This window comes from Alligator mississippiensis, chromosome 5 (assembly GCF_030867095.1).
Source record: "Alligator mississippiensis isolate rAllMis1 chromosome 5, rAllMis1, whole genome shotgun sequence".
NCBI lineage: Eukaryota > Metazoa > Chordata > Crocodylia > Alligatoridae > Alligator > Alligator mississippiensis.
Genome location: NC_081828.1, coordinates 79,417,653 through 79,438,836, shown reverse-complemented (window position 1 = coordinate 79,438,836; position 21,184 = coordinate 79,417,653). Strand labels below are relative to the sequence as shown.

The 21,184-nt window shown below is 45.6% G+C and overlaps 1 protein-coding gene across 1 annotated transcript; it reads left to right on the top strand.

The window, feature by feature from the left end:
• Positions 1-827: 827 nt before the first annotated feature.
• LRRC14B (leucine rich repeat containing 14B) lies at positions 828-16,018 on the top strand. The gene is made up of 2 exons (XM_006273315.3): positions 828-1,833; positions 13,502-16,018. Exons 1-2 carry the CDS (start codon positions 929-931, stop codon positions 14,145-14,147), a joined length of 1,551 nt encoding a protein of 516 aa, XP_006273377.1. The 5' UTR covers positions 828-928; the 3' UTR covers positions 14,148-16,018.
• The last annotated feature ends 5,166 nt before the right edge of the window (positions 16,019-21,184 follow it).

Here is a 21,184-nt window from a genome sequence, read left to right as displayed (position 1 = left end):
AACCTTGTGCATGCTCTCTCTCTGTGTGTGTGTGTGTGTGTGTGTGTGTGTGTGTGTGTGTGTGTGTGTGTGTATCTCCAGGCTCGCCTATGGTTATATTCTAATAGAGGTGGTTAGCTATGTTAGTCTCAAGTCAGTTAGAAGGCAACTTTATAGACAACTCAATAAGATTCTCTCTTTAAACTACAATATTCATCAGCCTAACTGCTGGGGTTCTTTTTTACCACCTAAATCTGCTAGATGCTGAGCTGCCTCATATTTACTGTCTTACAAGAAGCACTCTGTAGGACCAATGTTGTAGAGGTACATTATGAAGAACAGGAGTTCTCCAAAAGGATTGTCCCTATAGAGCTATATTCTACAGCCCTGCTTGACTTTGGAGTTGCTGTTTTAGTCCAGCAAAAGAGATACTGTAAATGGCAAATCCCTTACAAGAGATGTGTGGCTTAATGTGCATATGCCAAGAAACACGATGCCCAACCTTTGGCTTCTAAGTGTAACAAGATTTCCACTCTGCATTGCTTATAATCCACCTCCAAAAGTGGAGACTTTTGAATCAGTGTTTTTAAAAGCTTTTGATTTAAAATTAAAATCTGAGTACCTTAATATATCTTATTGCATTCCCATGTGTGTATGATTTCACAGCTCACAACCCTGGATTTATTGAAAACTAAACTTTGTTACAAATAGGAAGGTGAAGTAAGCACAACAGCTTCTTAAAAAATGAATCAAAAAGGGTTGCTGCTGCAGTATCTAGCACCAAAATAGAAGGCAGTCATCAGCATGTGACTGCTCACTTTACCATCCCAACAGCACTACACTTAGTACCAGACAGCAGCTGCAGCTAAAAATAGAGACTGATAAGCAACAAGAACTTTAGTTAAATACAGAAGCCACCCGCAATGCCGGAAAGAAATCAAAGGCAACAATGAAGTCGCTGCGGTTCATTAGTGCTGAGGCATTGGTATCAGATGCACAGCTTGCCAGGAAAAGTATCAGCAGCATTGCAAATAACCTCTTTCCTCTTCTTTTTAAGGCCAGTTATTTATTGGAGCAAGGGGAAGTGATTCATGATCTTGTGGAAAACTGGCCACTGGAAGACTTTAATATAGGAAAACTGTTGGGAAGAACAGTGGATCACCAGGAAGACATCACCAGCAGAGCGTGCTGTGTGTGTTTGGAGAATTGCCTAACAGGGCTGAGAGATTACGTGCTAAATTGCTCTTCTACATACGCAAAGAGACTGAAAGTGGTGGACCTAACAGAAATAAAAGATGTTGAATTTCAGCTTTGCAAGTGTAAGAAGACAATGGGAAGGTGGGCCAGGACAGAGCTGTTATCCAAGCTCTGCTTTGAACTCCTTGTTGAGATGCAAAGGGTGCAGTTCGATCCACGTATCTTTGACATCCGTATCGACATCCTCATCAACCTGTTTGTCACAGAACGGAACTATGAGCTGGTAGTCCAGGCCTTGCTGATGAAGTGTCACTGCCCACTAAAGATTCACTGTGTGGCATTCAGAGCTGACAGTCTCACTTTACGGAAGTTTTTCTACATTATAAAGCTCACAGACCCCTCTTCGCTGCGCAAGCTGGAAATTGTTCACAATGTTCGCCTGGAAATGGAGCACTTGGAAATGCTGCTTGCCAGCGTCCACTTTCCTCTACTGACATCACTTACCCTGCCGGCCAGAGCATTCAATGTGGTGAGGCTGACAGCAGAGGATGAACCAATCCTTACCAACATTGGAGAAAAAATGAGCCGAATGACACAGCTGACAGAGCTGAGCCTGGCATTCTCTACACTTACGGGAAGAATACGTAAACTGCTCAGGTAATTGGTTTTAAAAAGCGTGACTAAATGAGTGAGAAGCCATTCCCCAGTGGTGATGCTCTAGGCATAGGCACTGATTCTGTGGATGCGCCAGGGCTCAAGCACCCACTGAAAAAAATTAGCAGGTGCTCAGCACCCAAAAGCCACATTGGGTGAGCTGGGTTGAAGTACACATTGCCTCGTCTGGGCATGTATGGGGATCAGCCCAGGAACACCAAAATTAATAAATAAATAAAAACACCCACCAGCAAAAACCAAAGTTGGTGCCTATGGATCTCGGGCTTCCCAAGGCTAAGGAAAGGGGTAGGGAGCACAGAGATAATGGATGTGTTGTATTGGGGAACCCTTTGAGAGATGGGAAAGCAGTAAATTAGACATAAATATTGATTACGGAGGATAAATTGAAAGCTAGTGATGCCTAATATGATTGACCTAACCAGAATGTAAAATGAACTAAATATCAGATCCATGGTGGGTTGCTTTGGGTTTTTTTGCAGGGTCGAAAGACATTAAGCAATGGTGTAAGACCATCTAATGCTTCTCAGTGTACCTTCATGTTACAAAGTGAGCACAATACTGTACCTACTGAAACTGGGTTAACACACAACTGTACACAACAAATACGCATCAAAACCCAGTAATTGTGGACTTCATGGTGGGGTGGGGAAGCTATCAGTAAAGAACTCTGTTGTGTTTGAATGGCTTGAAACAACAGTTTTCTTTGATTGTTTTCAAGTAGCCCAATGAGTAGCTTTGCTGTAGAGGATGGAAATCAATACTGTAAGCATACAGTGGATAAGGAGTTGGTTGAAAGGGAAACCATGCCAGTTAGGTTAAAAGGCAAGGTATTAGACTGGAGAGAGGTTACTAGTGGCATTCCTCTGGGAACCACTGTGAGATCTGTCCTATGTAATATTTTTGTTAATGAGCTTGGCACAGGACCTTGGGAAGACCTCTCCTGGATCAAAAATGGGTTAAAAGATCAGAAACAAAAGGTAGGATTAAATGGTCGTTTTTCAGAACTTGAGTCCTCCAAATGCCTGTGCTTCACAACCTATTCATAAATGATATTGAGAAAGAAATAGATGGAGTGCTGGCCACCTTTGAATTGGTCTACATTAGCACTGTTCAAATTATGCTACTTCTGATTGGGACCCTCTAGTAACATCAGGAAAGTTATTTAAGGTTCAGGCCACATAGACTGGGTCTCCTTTTTTTCTCCTGGGGCTTCATAGTAGTTTCATAGTTTCATAGTAGCTAGGGTCAGGAGGGACCTGAACAGATCATCTAGCCTGACCCCCTGCCACAGGCGGGAATGAATGCTGGATTCACAAGACCCCAGACAGGTGATCATCCAACCTCTTTTTGAATTTGCCCAAGGTAGGGACAAGGACCACTTCCCTGGGAAGTTGGTTCCAGATTCTGGCCACCCTAACTAAAATATTGCCTTCTGATCTCCAACCTAAACCTATTCTCCATCAGCTTATGACCATTGTTCCTCGTCACCCCAGGTGGTGCTGGGGAGAAAAGAGCTCTGCCTATTTGCTGATGATCTCCCCTGATGAGTTTGTAGGCAGCCACTAGGTCCCCCCTCAGCCTCCTCTTGCCGAGGCTGAACAGGTTCAGGTCCCTCAGTGTCTCCTTATAGGGCCTGTCCTGCTGCCCTCTCACCAAGCAGGTGGCCCTCCTCTGAACTCTCTCCAGGCTGGCCACATCCTTTGTAAAGTGCGGCGCCCAGTACTGGACACAGTACTCCAATTGCGCCTGACCAATGTTGCATAGAGGGGGAGGATCACCTCTCTGGACCGGCTTGAGATGCATCTTTGGATGCATGACAAGGTATGGCCGGCCTTGCTGGCTGCGGTCTGGCATTGGTGGCTCATGTTTATCTTGGAGTCAATAATGACTCCAAGATCCCGTTCTGCCTCTGTGCTTTCAAGAAGGGAACTCCCCAGCCTGTATGTATGCTGTGGATTCCTTCTCCCAAGGTGCAGCACCCTGCATTTGTCTACGTTGAACCCCATCCTATTCTCGTCTGCCCACTTTTGTAGTCTGTCTAAATCTAGTTGCAGCCTCTCTCCCTTCAAGCATGCCCACCTCACCCCACATCTTATTGTCATCAGCAAACTTGGACAGCGTGCTTTCCACCCCCTTGTCCAAGTCGCTGATGAAGATGTTAAACAGTGCAGGCCCAAGGGGCCCCTGGGGTACCCCACTGCTCACATCTCACCAGGTTGAGTACAACCCAACCCATCCACCACTACTCTCTGGGTGCGCCCCATCAGCCAATTTTTTACCCATTCAACTGTCTCAGTCACTTAATTTGTTGATGAGGATGGGGTGAGAGACAGTGTCAAATGCCTTCTTAAAGTCTAGAAAGACTACGTCCACTGCGAAACAATCATCCAAGGATTTAGTTACCTGGTCATAAAAGGCAATCAGGTTGGTCTGGCAGGACCTGCCTTTGGTGAACCCATGCTGATTGCCCCTGAGCATGATCTCCCCTGCTGGCCCCCCACAGATATGCTCCTTGATGATTCGCTCCCAAGATCCTCCCAAGGACCGAGGTGAGGCTTACGGGCTTATAGTTACTTGGGTCCTCCTTCCTCTCTTTCTTAAAAATGGGGACCACATTAGCTAGTTTCCAATCCCCCAGCACCTGGCCAGATGACCATGAATGCTCATACAGCCGGGCCAAGGGCTCTGCGATGACCCCTGCCAGGTCCCTCAACACCCTTGGGTGGAGGGCATCTGGACCTGCAGATATAAAAATGTCTAGCCCTTCCAGAAGATCCCTAACTACATCTGCGCTGACCCAAGGCCTGACAGAGCTATCCCCGAGATTGTCCCTACCTCTGGTAAGAGGGATGTCCCATTCCCTGTTTAGGAAAACAGAGGCAAAGAAACTGTTAAAAATATCAACTTTCTCATCTGGCGTAGCCACAAGGTTACCATTTGAGTCTTGCAGGGGCCCTACATTGCCTGGTGCCCTCTTCTTGCTCCCAATGTACTTGAAAAAGGAATTTTTGTTCAGGCTACTGAACCTGAAAGTTGAATTGGGAGTGGAAATACCATGACCACAATGGTGGCAGGGGAAGTACCCTGAGCAAGGTAATACAATTAAAATGGCACTGTATAGTGGAGGGCTGTACCCTTGTCTGCTTGCAGACAGGACTCCCTATGAGCCTCATAGTTAGCTTCTCACTGACCAGCCTCCAGTGGAAAGATCTCAGCCACACACCAACTTTATGGAAATGGGAGACTGACTCCCTAGCTTGTACCTGTGGCCATACAGCTGAAACTCAAGGGCATCTAAACCCCAAGCTTCCAGTCTTGGGCCTACATGTAGGATGCCCGCCAAAGGATTTGGAAGCATCTGAAGCCCCAGGCAGGGGTGAAGAATGCTTGCCAGTAGTAGGGCCACATTTGGTTCTTGAACAGCTCATGGATTTGGAATTGATTTGGCTGATTTGACTTGGAACATGACAAATTTTCCTTACTTAAAAAAAAAAAGTTGAATTGGGAGCTGGAAAACGTGATGGGGCGCTCCCCTCTTCTTCACTGAAGGAACAAACTGAAGCTATGTGAAGGGAAAGCCTAAGGCACAGGGAGAGAAAGTCTGTTTCAGGACTTGAGACCTCTGTTCTCTCCCTCTTCCTTCCTCTTTTGTCCTTTCTGGGTTTTGAGTGGGATGATGCTGCGGTGGTATCAATCCCTGCAGCAAACTAGCCAAGGTTGAAGCCTGGCAGTTTTGCTGGCACGCTGTGGGCCAGGACTGAGAGCCTGTCATATTTTAGTTGCTGTTGCAACTTCTTTTGGGTTCAGCATAGCTGTGTCGCTGAACCCCAGCTGCATGTTTTGCTAAAAGTTTTGGCCATGCAGGCCTTGAGTAGGGTGGTAGCATGAGTATATTATTCCCTAGTGCAGACTGACCAGGAACAGGGTCCCGGCAGCCACTGGCCCCTGTGTTGGGGATTGTGGTGTCTCAGCATGGTGGTACAGCTGAGACTGGATGTCCAGGCTGCAGCCGTAAGTCTGGGCCCTTTTTGCTGTTCACAGCTGTTACATTTCAGCCCATCTGTTGGGGCTGAACCCCAGCCGTATGTTCAGCTGATAGATTTGGGCCAGGGTGAAGCCCTGGTACTTGTTGTTGTTTATCCATGCCTCAGTGCTGTATAGGCCTGGCTGGCTTTTTGCCACCTAGTCCAGGCCCAGCAAAACAGGCCCAACAAAAAAGGCCTGGGCCTTCTTTTGTCCCTTTTGCAGTTTATGCCCAACCAAGCAGTATAGTTGGGCACTAGCTGTAGTTCAGACCCAAGCCAAGATAGGCCTGGCCCCCTCCTTTTGCAGTTTCATAGCTGTCAGGTCTCAGCATAGCAGTGTAGCTGAGACTGAATGTCCAGGCTGCAGCCAGATAGGCCCGGCGCTTTTTTCTTGTATGTTCAGACCCTGGTGCAGGACAGGCCTGAGTCTCCCTTTTATTGTTTTACAGCTGTTGTGTCTCAGCATAGCTGTATTGCTGAGCCTCGCTGTATGTTTGCTGCATGTCTGGGCCTGGCTTGGGGCCTGGCACATGTTGTTGCTTTTGTAGCTCTATGTCTTGACCAAGCGGCGTGGTTGGCACTGGTTGCCATTCAGGCTCCCTTGCTGTTTGGCTGGCTTTCCTTTGAGTTCTCTTGCAGTTTCCGGCTCCAGCAGAGCTGGGATTAGGACTAGAAACATTGGGGTACAGTATGCTAACTGCAGCTAACCCCTCAAAGCCACCACGTGGAAGTGGAGATTAGCATTACAGCTTTGCAGGAAACAACGAGGGGCCCTTTGCAATGCAGAAGGACCTATACTCTCCAGCAGCTCCCTGAGGCACAGTGGACCCATGTAGCAGCTCATAGGACTCTCTGGGGTGGACCCCCTGCTCCGGCCCATTGCTGAAGGGCAGGTATAGGGGTGCAGATCCCCAGAACTACACTTTGGGATCCCCAAGTCCCAGACTGCCTGGGTATAGGTAAAGCCTCCCCAAGACGGTGCCACCTATAGACTTGGTTTTGTAAGTTATAGTGTTTTAAACTTATAGTTAATGTTTACTTGGGGTTTTTTTATTTTTTGTAATACGTTTGGATGTTGTGTTTACACTGCTTTGGAGGGAAGGGTGGTTGGTTTTATTGGACACACTAGTGATTCAATTAGTGTTTCCCAGGTAGTTTGGGTGGGGTCTCGAGCTAAGGTGAAATATATGTAGTACCCCAAAATTGAACCCAGGCCCCTGTTGCTGCTGACAGGTGCTCAGCAGAAGGGCTACATATATACTCAGCAGTGAGCTCTGAATAAGGTATTACTGCTTAGGAAAGAGTTCTGTGAGTTGTTACAGATAACTCTCTAAAATCATTGGCTCAGTGTACAGCAGTGGTCAAAGGGGCAAATATATAGTTATGAATCATTAAGAATGGAATTGAACCCGTGGTGCACTCACATCTTGAATACTGTGTGCAGTTCTGGTTACCCCATCCCTAAAAAGAATATCAAATCCAGGTCACCGCAGCTTGGAAAAGAGAAAACTGAAGGTGAAGGGGGCATGATAGACATCTATAAAATCATGAATAGTATGGGAAAAGTAAATGGGAACTGTTACTCATTATGGGCTAGATTTTATTCCACCTATTAGGTGCCTAAGTGCAATTCTATTTCACCCTAAGTCCCAGAAAAAAAACCCAGTTAATGCAAAAGGTGGATGCGTCCTCCTCCTCCTTACTGCTTTTACTTAGTCTTGAGACTCAGATGATGGTGTGTAACAATGGTGTATACATTCATGGTTGTTTAAGATTTGAACAGGGTGGAATAGAATCACACTTAGACCCCTAAATCCACTTAGATGTCTAATATGAGGAATGGAATCTGGTCCTCTTTCATAAAACAAAAATGATAATGAACAACATTATCAGGTTTAAAACAAATGGGAGGACATACCATATTTCCTTGAATCTAAGACAAGTGCCCCGCTCCCCCAATCAACATGGGGAAAAAGGGACTTCATCTTAGATTCATATACAAAGTGGTGGGGGGGGGGGGGTGCAGGCAGCTGCTGTGGCTATGACTCTTGCCCTGAGCCCGGGTTAGGGCCAGAGACAGACCCACAGCAGCCTACTGTCCCTCCTCTACTTGCCCTCTATAGCTTCTCCCCCCAGCCCCCCAGCCCCACTTCTCCTTCCTTATTGTGAGGCATGGCTTGGCTCCAGCTCAGTCTGGATTCCCTCCCAGGCATGGAGTACATGGAAACTCCATCCCCTGCCCAGTCAATCAGCAGCACCACTGCTACATGGCCCAGCAAGGGCTGCATTTCCATGTGCTATGCTCCAAGGTGGGAACAGAGCCCAATCAGTGTCTGACAGTAAGGGGGTAGGGGGGGAAAAGGGCAGGGACTGTGCAGAGTGTGTGGGGGAGAGGAAGAGCCAGACACTGTGGGGGTGGCTGGGCCAAAGACTTCAGGGAGTTGGGGGTAGGAGAAGAGACTGTGGAGAGTGGGGGGGAGGGCCAGAGGCTATGGGAAGCTGTAGGTGGGGGCTGCGGGGGCGGGGGGGAGGGGTTCTTACATGCTTCAGTAATGTAGTAGTGCCCAACCTTTTCAGCCTGCAGGCCAGTTGAGCAGTCTGTCCACTATTTGGATCTGGCCTGTGGACCCAATCTGGCACATGGTAGCCCAGCTGTGGCCCTATCCACCTGCACAGGAATGGACTAGCTGAGGATGATCCACCCATGTGCTCGGAGATTTGGCAGCAAGGGAGTAGTGGCAGTGTTAATTGTCACTTGTCCCCCACTGCTAAATATCTGGGCCCATGGGAAACCTGTGGGATAGATTACATGGCTCCAGGTGCTGTGTGTCTGGGGTTGAGCATACCTGCTTCAATGCATCTGCTACTTGCCACTGTCAGAGACAGGATACTGGAGGAGTGCAAGAGGAATTTTTTCTCTCATATGTATTATAATTTATTGGTTTTGGTCTTTTCCACCTTTCCATGAAACATGGGACATTGGCCATAACTAAAAGCGAACTATTTTTAAGACTCTTTGGACACATGGTTGCCTGAAAATGCAGAGGACTGGATGTAGTGATCCAGGATGCCTGTTTCAGTCTTGTATGCCATAGTATGGCAGATGAACTACTGATATGCTAATCTACTCTCATGACTGAGAGAGAATGAGGAAGTCAGGGATTAGCCTGAATTTCATGGAGCTGAATGCTTTTCTTTGGGTTGGCATAGTAACACTGGGTTTTGGTTAGAGGTGCACCAATACATTGGTCCAATATTGGATCAGCACTGATGTAAAAAAAAATGACGGTATCAGAAAAAATCTTTTTTTGCCTGATGTGGCCGATAATATGGCCGGTAAATGCCCCGTGCATGCACACAGCCACAGTGCAGCACATAGTCAGCAAGGAGCACAGCCCAGCAGCATGGAGAGCTGCATCCTTCTGGTAAGTCTGTTGTGGTGGAAGGGGAGGGGGGAGGGAAGGGATGTAGGGGGAGACAGATCAAGGCCCCACGGTGGGGGAGGGACTGGGGCTGGGGCAGGCACTGCCCAGCCAGGGTGGGGCAGGGCACAGGATGCGGCTCATCCAGGGGGGGCGCAGGGAAGGGGTGACGGCTCCTGCTACTGCATGCACCCTGGGAGGGTATGGGGGCATGTGCCCCCCAGATATGCGCGGGGTGGGGCGGACTGCTGCTGTCAGCTGGGGCCATGCCGGGCTCTTCCCAGAGGGGGGAGGGGCTGAGCCAGGCTGTGTTTGGGGCACGCGGCAGAGCTGGGAGGGGCAGGTGGTGGGGCTACAGTGAGTTTTGAGGTGGCTGCAGACCCTCCCATAGCCCCCTCCCAGCGCTGCCCACCCCGAACACAGCTTTGCACAGCCTCCACCGGGAAGAGCCCAGGACAGCCCCAGCCCCAGCCTGCAGTGGCAGCCTGCCCTCACCCCGCACAGTTCGCGGGGGCACACGCCCCCCCATGCCCTCCTGGGGTGTGCACAGTGGTGGGAGCTGCCCCCCACATCCCACAGATGAGCTGCAGCTCCATCCCATGCTTCTGTCCCAGCCTCAGCCCTACTCCCTCCCTCACCGCAGAGGCCTCGATCTGCCCCCCACCATGCCCCTTCCCTTGCCTCTCCCCATCCACCACAACAGACATACCAGCCAGACACTGCTCTTCAAGCTGCCAGGCTGTGTATTCGGATCAGTATCAACCAATATGCCTCTATAAAAATCGGCTGTCAGCTCAGCCCCAAAAATCTCTATCAGTACACCCCAAGTTTTGGTATAAATGGCTAAGTGAAATCCTGGCAGACAATATTAGCTGCTTTCTTTTTTCTATTTTACAATGCATAATGGCAGCTTTATCCTAAATAATTCCAAGCAACTGCAGCAATGCCTGTACTATAAATATCAGTAGTGATAAAAAAGAGGATGGTTATTATTAAATATTATACTCTCCTCTGACTCTCCTCTACATACACTGAGTGTATTCCTCCCAAAAAACATGACAGTAGACATGCTTCAGTATTATATTCAGAGATCTGGGTTTTCTGTTCACCACGGAAATACATGGTAAAATGTGGATTTTCTCATTTTAAGGACAAAAACCCGGATTTTCTAATTTTAAGGAGAAAAATGTGGGAAATGGTGAGTTTCCCTTTGCAGGCTGGCAGAGTTCCAGCCTGCAAGGGGCTGCAGGGAGCAGGAGAGGGCAGGCAGGCAAGTGGCACTATGTGCATATCTGCATGCTCAAGCATGCATGTGGCCACCAAGCAGCCTGGAGAGCAGCTCCCACAGGTAAGTCTGGTGTAGGGAAGGGGAGATTGAGGCCCCCATAGTGAGGGAAGGAATTGGGCAGGGCTGAGGCTTGGGCTGCTGCTCAGCCGGCTGGTGTGGGGTGTGGGTCCCAGGGCCATGCGCAGCCACAGGGTCCAGGCAGGGAGTGACACAGGGCTACAGGCAGCTCATCTGGGGGGCAGTGGAGGAGCTGGCTCCCTGCCATTGCATGCACTTCCGGGGAGGGTGGGGAGCATGTGCCCCCCAGATTTGTGTGTGGGGTGGGGGCAAGGGTAAGCATGGGCTGCCTGCTGCGGATGCAGGCTCCCTGCCCTGCTGCCCTCCCCCTGGGGCTTCCATAGCTCAGCAGGCAGGACCCAGCCCACAGGGCAGAGCAGGACCGGGTGGGGAAGCTCCTTGCTGCTGAGAGCCCCACAATGCCCTGGAGAAGCGCTCCTGACCCACTGGGCGGCAGCGGGGGCAGTGGCACGGAGTTGTGCCTCCTGCTGCTGCTGGACGAGCAGGGGACACCTTGCTATGGCAGTGTGGAGCTCCCAGTGGCAGCACTGAGCCTCCCTGCTTAGCACTGCTCTGTCCTGCCATGCCGTGTCCCTCCCACTGGTCCATGGAGGCCTGGGGAAAGGTCAACAGGGCAGGGAGCCCCAAACCCTCAGCAGCAGCCTGTATCAACTCCCCAGTGGGCTCCTCTCCGGCCATGCTGCCCATGGGGAATGGGGAGCCAGGCTCCACACTCCACTCTGGTACTCTGGTAGGGCTGGGGGGAAGGGGGCTGTGGGTGGGGAGTGAGGGGCAATGGCATGGATAAGGCATGGGCATATCAGGATTGCTCAGTGCCACAAAGCAGTGGCAGGGGACAGCTGCAGCTGGATCTGTGTCCTTGTGAGTGAAGAGGTAGGAGGAACTCTGATGTTCCATTGTAAAAAACCCAAAATCAATGCCAAAATGTATAGGTATTTATTTTTATGGTAATTGAGGCACTGGTAGGCTTCCAAATTGCTTTAAAATTGTAAGCATATCAATAAAACATTGTGTTCAACTGATACCTATATACATATAGTGGCATTTCATTTTAATCTTGGATTTGGGGCTTTTTAATGAGAGAATTTACAATAATTTTTATTGGAGAATTTGTGATTTTTAAACAGAGAAAACCAGCATCCCTGCAAATATTCCATAATTTGGCTAGAAACATCAAATTGGATATTCATTGAAGAAGGTAACCTGAATGATCCACTGATCGTTCCAAATGACTGACAATTATTATTTGCGTTCATTTAGTAGCTTGGGGTTGAAAGTCTTTTCTAAGACCCTCATCTTTTTCTAAGACTTTCTGCACTTCAAACCATTATGCTAATCAACTGGGTATTCTTCACTTAACTCAGTAAATATCACACAAAGCTTCACATCTCTAACATATAGCTCTTTGATCTCATTTCTTCCTCTAGTCAGTGACAATCAGCTATTTTTAAGGGATTTGCAGAATTGATAAAAAAAGACTCCGTGCCTTATCCAGAGCTGGATAACATTTCTTCTGGCTGAGGATTAAATACTCCTCTCTGAAATACTCCTCTCTGAAATTTGGAAAAGAAACATTAAAGGCCACTCAGAACACATACAAACAACCCTTCACCTAAGTACTTATGAGGATTTCCATGCTCCAATGACATTTACTGGATGGCCTTTTCTGAGTGGAGCAAACCAGAATAGTACTGGGGAACAGGAAAGGTTAATTTTTAAATGCAGATTGCCGGGATGACAAGTGAGTTATAAGCTGTAAGTACTGAAGTTAATAGGTCTTGTGTTTCTGTAGACATTTTGAAAAACCCTACTCTTTTGCATCCAAACCATAACTCTTCTATTTTTTGTAAGTGTTGGGTACTCTCTTTTTTATTGGAAACTGCCAATATGGAGCCCACTTTCTATTTCACAGGGGCCCTTTTCTGCCAAAAAAACAGGGAAACAGTTTTAAACCAAGGGATCATATTAGAGGGAAACTCTACATTGCATAGATAAGATGTACACTTCAGCAACATGTCACTTGTACTGTGTTGATGTGGACAGGATGTAAGAATTTGATTTTGTTCCCATGATGGTCACTGGGGAAACTTCCACTTGAAATGCAGTAGGAACAGGATTATATTCTAATATATGAAAGGAGAACAGATGTGGAATTTACAGTATTTGCATATGTGCTGTAGTGCACTGACAGGTGCAATTTTTCTATGTCATATTTTTTATACTGCAATATTTTCATGTGTTTTTGCAAACTAAACAAAACTTGCAAGAATGCTGTCTAGTCCAAACAGTAAAGGAACTAGGTGGAATTGGCAAAAGCTAATTGTTTCTTATTTTGTCTTATTGTTAGAAAACTGATTACTTTCATCAAGATATGAGCCTCTTTGATAAATGCACATTATTTAAATCATGTTTATTTTGTGGAAAAATTATAACTTATGTTGCTGTTGTAGTGTAAGTAGTAGTAGTAAGATTAATACACACAATTCCCACTGGTGTCATACTTTGCTATTAGTATGATAAGTAAAAACATATGATCCATGTACAGTCAAATTTAAAATGAATGTGTAGAATAAATTAAATAGAACAAATCTGTCTTTGGTATGAAACCAGTGGAGTGATACAAGGAAAGAATCTAACCTAGAGAATGATATTTGGCATGTCTGTTTAAGCCCTTAATTTTGATGCATGGTATATATCTGTTAGTTAATCAAAAATATGGCTGATCAAGTCTGCCATTACTGACCAACAGCTATTTGGTTGTGCAAAAAGTCATTTTTCAAATGTCTTAACATTTTCTAATAACATGTTATTCTATATGTTCTTATTTATATTTGCAGCCCACTGAAAACCCCTCTGAAGCTGCTGGATGTTTCTAACTGCTCCTTGAACCATGCCGACATGGCCTATTTATCCAACAGCATCCATTCGAACCACTTAGAAGTACTGGATCTTAGCGGGCATGATATAGCTGACCTCTACCCATCCACCTTCTTCAAGCTCCTCACCCACTCTGCTTATACTCTGAAGAGTCTCACCCTTGAGGAATGTAACATTCAAGACAACCATATCAACATGTTGATTTTGGGCTTGAGCCCCTGCCAGAAGCTACAAGAATTCAAGTTCCTTGGAAATCCCCTGTCAACCCGGGGTCTTAAACGCCTCTTCGGTGTTTTTAGTGACTTGCCAATGCTGAAATACATTGAATTCCCAGTTCCCAGGGACTGTTATCCTCACAACATCACTTACCCTATTGATGATGCCAATCTTATAAAATTTGATCATCAAAAATATGAGGCTGTAGCAGAGGAACTTAAGGCTATTTTACTTCAAGCAAATCGGGAGGATATAAGGGCTTCAACCCCACTCTTTGGAGGCTATGACGCAGCTATTCAAGAGACGAGCAATGAATTAGGAGCTCTCTTGCTGAAATCTTTCAAAGATACACTAGAAAACTTTACCGCCTCTCTTCAAAAAATGAGTTAAAGTAAAAATGTTGTGAGGACGGCTCAGCTTAACTGGGGGTAAATGTAATATACTTAAGGAGCCCCATAACATGGCGTTTCCACTAATTAATCACATTTCTCTTTGTGCTGATTCCCAGATTGTATTTTCTTTTTACCTGTGGAGCTACTGGACAGCATATGCATTTTTAACCATATTCTGGTTTGTACTAACATAAACGCCACTTTCCAGAAGCATCTTTCCCAGATATTTTACCCTAAATCACAAATAGTGCTTCCAGTGACTTCAGTAAAACAAAATGTGAGTTTGACAAATCTAGTGTAGTCTTTGCCTACTCATGGACTGGGTTGTGCCCTCTTGCAGATATGCTGGGCAATTCCCTTAGAGGGCCTAACTCCACTAATTACATTTTGCAAAGTTTCATCCAACTTTGACACTAGGGTTTTTCACCCTGTAGAAGACATAGGGATTTTAGGGCATCTTTACAAGTGCTCAGGCAGGGGGCGCTTTAATTAGAGTGACTCCTGAGAGCTGCTCTAATTAAAGTCCCTGCAGCATCTCATGTATTCAGTATACCGTGCTTCAAAATGATGGTGGGGACACTTTAACTAACGCTTATTTGACGCACTTTAGTTAAAGCACCCCCACTGCCATTCTGAAGTGTGGGGACACTGAATACATGAGATACTGAGGCTGCTGGAGCATGCTAATTAGCACACTCCAGCAGACCTGATTAGTCGAGTCTGCTCCAACAGACTGTAATTACAGTGTGTTGGGCAGGCATCCTGCATGTCTACAGGCACTCCTAGTTCTCAAACCCTGCAGGTCACCTTAGAATTATGTCTCTTTAGAGATGTCCGTGGGCATCGGGCCATCCCAGAGGATGCTTTGTTGCTCTAGGTTGTCTTTAAGAGTTCCTTCTCTCCTTGAGCTCCATAAGAGGATAGCTACAGCGGAGATAGGCAGCCACAGTTTGTGGAACCTGCCTTTAAGAAAGAGTTATGTACTGCACAATTGACTCTGATCTAAAGATAATGAAGCTCCAAATCTATATTAACTCCTGACTATACAGTGAGGAAGCTTGAGGAGGTGGGATAATGTGCAGTTGCATCCCCCTTCAATTCCTTTTCCAGTTCTGTCATCCAAGGGACCTGAGGACTCAGTCAAACCAGAGCCAAGGTGCCCACCCCTCTCCCACTAAGGGTGGGCTGCCAGTCCCAAAGCCAAGGGTCGGATCCTGGCTGTACCCCGTTGCAAAATTCTAGATCTACTGTTGGGTGCCACATAGGCAGCTAACCCTCTGGTTTTTTCTTTAGTGGTCCCCTCTATGCATAAATCCTCTGTGGAAAACAGGGCACTAAATACTGTAACATCATCATGTACATCCAAGCAATGCTGAGGTCTTCAAGGATATCCTTGTATAAGTAGCTAAGGGTGCATACTGGCCCACTTTGTTTTTCTGATTTTTCCTCTTATAAATTTGTAGCATAGAGCAGCGTTTCCCAAACTATGAGGGGTGCAAAAGATTCCTAGAGGGGGCATGAGTGAATCATGGTGGCAATTGCCACTGCCCCCCTTACTTCTGCCACTGCCAATTGCTACTAGCAAAGGGAATCAGCAGTGTGGGGGAATCAGTGGCAAGTGGCAGCAGAAGTAGTTGGGGTGGCAAGGGGAAACTGCAGTAAGAGATGTATTGGGGTATGAGTGCCCAACTTTAGTACAATGAGGCCTAAAATCACAAGGTTTGGGAAACACTGGTTTAGAGCAAATAAATGCCACTGTGAGACTTAACAGAGAAACCTACTCTCTCAAGGGTGCCTCTTTTTCAAGTTCTGAAGGACTTTGGCCCTTCCCGCCTGAGGTAAATAACCAATAAAATGATTTTATCCGTACACTGTTTATCAGTTCATTCAAGTGCAGGCCACATACAAGTCAAAAGAAAAAAAATAATTCCTTGTTCTTACCTAGCGCTCTTCATCAGTAAAGCACAAAGGGTGTTATGCACCATTATTTCCATTTCAGAAATAGGGAAAGTGAGGCAGGGGAAGTGACTTGTCTAAGGTAACCAGTGGCACAGCTGGGAAGCCATGCACGGGAGCTGTGTGTGTTTGGAGAGTCTTTTTCATCTGCCAGTCTTGGGACGGTGGTTTGGGGTTGATTTGAGACCTTAGCGTGCATGAATGTCGCGTGCCTCCTGAGGCTTGGGGGGCAGGGTGACCGCTTGCAGGTGGCGGCGGTGGGGGCATGGTGGTGGTGAGTGGGGAGCTCCCACAGGCAGCCACGGCGGTGGGAGTGGGGAGAAGGGGGCTGGTGAGCGCCAATCGCAAATGCCGCCGGCAGTGTTGGTGGCAGGGGGGTAGTGGCAAGTGGCAACCACCCACAGGCCCCGCTGGCGGAGGCGGCCAATCTCAGGGGGTACACCACCAACCTCAGAGGGTGCCCATGCATCTGCATGTACTCCCTATGCATCCCCAGTGTTAGCATGGATAAAGCCCTGGAGCGGGATGCAGGAGACCTGGGGTCTTTTCCAAGTTCTCTCACTGGTCAGAATATACACAGGAAGGTAACCAGCCAAAGCCCCAAGAGACTTGACTGAAGTCCTGGAGCAGATTTCATGCAATATCCTCATTCACACAGTACCAACACAGAGCACCTGCTCAGTTCCATGTTGCTTTAAAGATGTTCACTATATAAATTGTATATTGTTTATAAAACTATATATCTGTTTCTTTTTTTAGTGCTTGGATTTCACCTCATGCCCAAGCATAATTGTCTGACTTTAATATTTTTCAGGTTATTTGCTTCATTTATTCTATGCTAGAAATGTTTGAAAATCCAGACCACAAATATTTGGATATTTGGAATCCTAATTCAATTTAAAAAGTTCCTGAATCCTAATTCTGTCACCCCTTATTTACACTCTTAAGTGGCAGCGTGGCATGAAGATACTATAATTTCTTTCTGCAGTTCACTTTCCTTTTTCACTGAATGCTTGTCCTTTTTCATACCTGCTCTGCTGCCCTACATTGCTTTGTTTCAGGGAGTTTGCATTTCTGTGAGCACGTCTACACATGCAGAGTTACTGCGCAGTAACTTAGGTAACTGCAGTAACTGAAAATTACTGTACAGTATGGGCATGTATCTACTTGCATGCGCCCATACGGCGCAGTAACTATGACAACTTACTCCAACTTGGGTGTAAATTTGCTACCAGCATAATGCAGGTCACAAATTGATGCCTGAGTAGTTACTGTGCAGTAAGGCACATGTAGACACCTTCCTGCACAGTAACCCTGTGTGTGTGGACTGACTTGGGACTAACTTTAGTCCCAAGTCAGTCTATAGCATTACTGTGCTGTAACGCCTGAATGTGTAGATGCCGGCATAAAAACCAGTTGCACCATTTAGTAAATGCATGTGTAGACGTGCCCAATGACATGAAATGTTTGAGTAATGGGTTACACCTAGTACCTCATGGGGTGCTGAGCTGCATATTTTTACTTACACTTCTATTACATATGTACTTAGCTATGTTTTCTTAATTATTTAACTTTAAATAAAGAACTATACCAAACGATTATCAAAGAGAAAAGGTGGTGATGGTGCATTTTGGAGGTGACTGTTTAGGCATTAAAGATGCAATCTGTTATGAGAGACATGCAGCCTTCTGATTGTTCAGGCCCCAGAAGGTAGCAGGCTCTGACTGCACACAAACTGAACAGGAGAAGGGGAAATTTAGAAGAGGAAAGCAGAGGATGAATGAATGAATGAGGCAGGGAGGAAGTGAGGGAACAAAAACGTAAAACAGAAAATTTTCAGGAAACAAAGGACATACTGGCTGCTGATCTGAGGAATAGAAATCTGGAGGGAGATGGATCAGGGAAGGGAAGTAAAAGAGATAGGGACCCAGCAGAGACAGGGAGTTTGAAGGAACATAAAGAAAAAGAAGGGTTTGGGACAGAGGAGAGGACAGTTGACTGTAGGAAACCAGAATGGGACCCTGGAGCAGAAGCTAGATGACAAAAGATCCTGGAAGAAGAATTCACGCTAGAGAAACTCATCAAGATGTACAGGAAAACCTGAAAAAGAGAGTCAAGGAAGAGCACACAGAAGTAATACATCTTGATGTTATTGTAGAAAGTTAGAAAATCTCATGGCAGTTCAACCACCATTTTTCAGACTTTTACAAAAATTGTCAAAATTGTTTTAAATTAACTTAATTATTTTTTTAACCGGCTGATGACAACACTTCTTCAGGGACTGACTTTCTCAGATTTTCTTTAATAATAAAGCTGGTTATTTTTCAGCACCCCATCATATCTCCCCATCGGGATCAGGACAAGAAATGATTTTAATAACCCTCCAAGAAGAGGATAATTATGGGGAGATACTGAAACAGTGACTAGTCATTCTAAAATCTGCTTTGCAAATTCTTTATTTTAAATGCTTGCTCTTTATTAAACATGATCAAGATTTTAAAAAATGACTACTGTTTTGTGGCGCATAAGTTAAAAGGAACAGATTTGCAGAAAATACACATCTTCCACTCCTTTGAAAATCAGGTTTCATTAAGGTTACTAACAGGATGGAAACAAATAAATTATTAAGAACAATATAAAATGAGATTTAAATTAGAATTTTAATCAAAATGAAATGTTGTTTTAAAACGTATTTAAAAGTAAAATCAAAATTAGTATATGTTGTGAAGTTGAAGCCTAAACTTACTGAATTTAAATGAAGTACATTTTAGCAGAACACGTTTGCTGCTGAAGCTTTAAGAAAAGCCTAACTGAATTGTTAAAAGTCAAAACCTAGAACCAGAGTTGTTGAATTGCTAGACTAGCTTTAGCCAGCAGTAGTATCTTTGTTCATTTCAGTAGTATTTTCTTCATTTCAGTTTATTCCGTTAGCTCAGTTCAATGACAAATTAACTCAGTATAAAGAAACTAACTGGGAATTAAATACAAACTAGGTATGAGAGCATGATACCTATTAGTCCTAAAATCTTGAAGAGACTGTAATCCAAAGCAATAGGTAACACTGAACACTCCAATTTCTGTCCTAACAGAGCTGGACACAAATCAAGAATAAGGATAGTATCTAGAAAAACAAAGGAAATGCATCATTTACCATTTTCTAAAATAATAATGTGAAAAATATTAAGCCAAATAAATGTAAGATAAGCTACAAAACAGCCTAAATAAATCTGTAGAGATATGGTGTATTCTCCTGTTGAGGAAAAGGTAGTACCAAATTTACTGTAAAGAATATTTCATTAAAAATAAACATATTTTAATTCTTACCAAAGAGTTAGAATCCACCTTTCTTTAGGAAATGATTAAAAATACAAATGCAAAACAGAAGTAAAATGATTATTTAAATCAAGCTTTCCTGCTTGTTGCTTTAAATGGGTCTACCCTGGTGTTGTGATGGATAAAAAACAGCAGTCACCTTTGACAGAGTTGGCTGGTGTGCTTAACTACCAAGGTGTTATATCAGTAATCAAGCACTAGGATTTTCCTTTTGCAAGTATTGGACAAAATTTAAATACTGTCAACTAATGCACACAGGCAAATAGTATCACAGAAGTGCTTCACTATATCTTCTTCAGCAATCCCTTGCAGTTGAGGATGATTGTACCCCATGATTGTCTCATCTGTGTGTCTGAAGATGACTGATGAGGCCTATCTGGAATTGACAGATTCTACTGCAGCTCGGACATAGGTTTCCATGTAAAGTGCGCGGCACTGGATTTTTTATTTTGTCCATGACACACTGTTTCTGCTATTCCCACTTCCCCATCTCCTGTTGTTGTTACGAGGTGTGGCAGGTCTGGCATGGTTGCTGTGCCTCTTGGCTTATTGGAAGCACAGACATGAGCCCCGCTGCAGCCGCCGCTGACACATGCTGGAAATTAAGGAGGGTCCAGCTCCAGCATGGGCAAACTTCATGCGTGCATGCTGACGCCGATTCACAAACCCAGCTCCTCCCAGAAATTTAAAGGCACACCAAGCTGACCACAGCCCAGAACCGAAAGAGGATTTCTGGCAATGGCCAGAATCCCAGGGGGAGAATACGTGCCCTGGAAGGGGCGATTGGTGGCGACCTTTGCCAGAGAGGCCAACACTGAGGAGTGACTCTGAAGAGTCACACAACTCACCTGAGCGAGGCTGGTGGGATCCGAGTGGCAGTGAATCCAGCTGGAGTTCCATTGGACCTGAAAGACAAGAAGAAACAAGAAAGTGGTAAAGAGAACCACGAGTGAAGGGCAGGAGTTGTGGCACTATAGTGAAGCACTTCTGTTTTCATTATTGAGGGATTGCTTTAAGTTGGATTGTGTCTTGAAGTAGGACACACTATTAAAAGCAAAAGAACCTCTGGCATTGCCATAGTGGAATAGTGAAGGCCAGAGAAGGCACCTTTAATGTTAAACATCCATGAACCAGCGGGTTCGTGCTCAGCAGGGTGTTGGAGAGGCAGAGCCCCATATTCACATGCCTAGAGCTGGGAAGACCACATACCAATGCATTGGACATTAACATCTCTTAAAATATCAAGAGTCATCAAAGTTGTGGCAGGAGAGAAATTTCAATGGTCCTGGTAGTTCCACCTTAGGACAAGCTGTCGACCCATAAGACAGAAGACAGCCTTGCCCGTGTCGGGAAACCTAGGCAAGGAGCCAAAGGTAGCCATGGAAAGTTACATGGGGTTTCAAAGTACTAAGGTCCCTGCAGCAGACTCTTCCTTCATTTGGGGAAGTCCTGGATGATAGTCTCCCACAAGTTGACATTGATACTGCATTTTTTTCAAGTTGGCCTTAAGGATGTCCCTGAAGGCCTTTCTCTGCCCTCCTCTTGAGTGTAGTCTGTGGCTGAGCTGGGAGAATAAAACTTGCTTCAGGAGTCTGGGTAGGACATCTGAATGACATGGCGGGCCCAATGAAGTTGATGTTGGATTATCATCACCTCAATAGTCATGGTATTTGCTTGCAGGAGGACACACATTTGGTGCATATGTCTTCTCTCTGGATTCAAAAGGTCTTCCGTAGGCAGCATTGA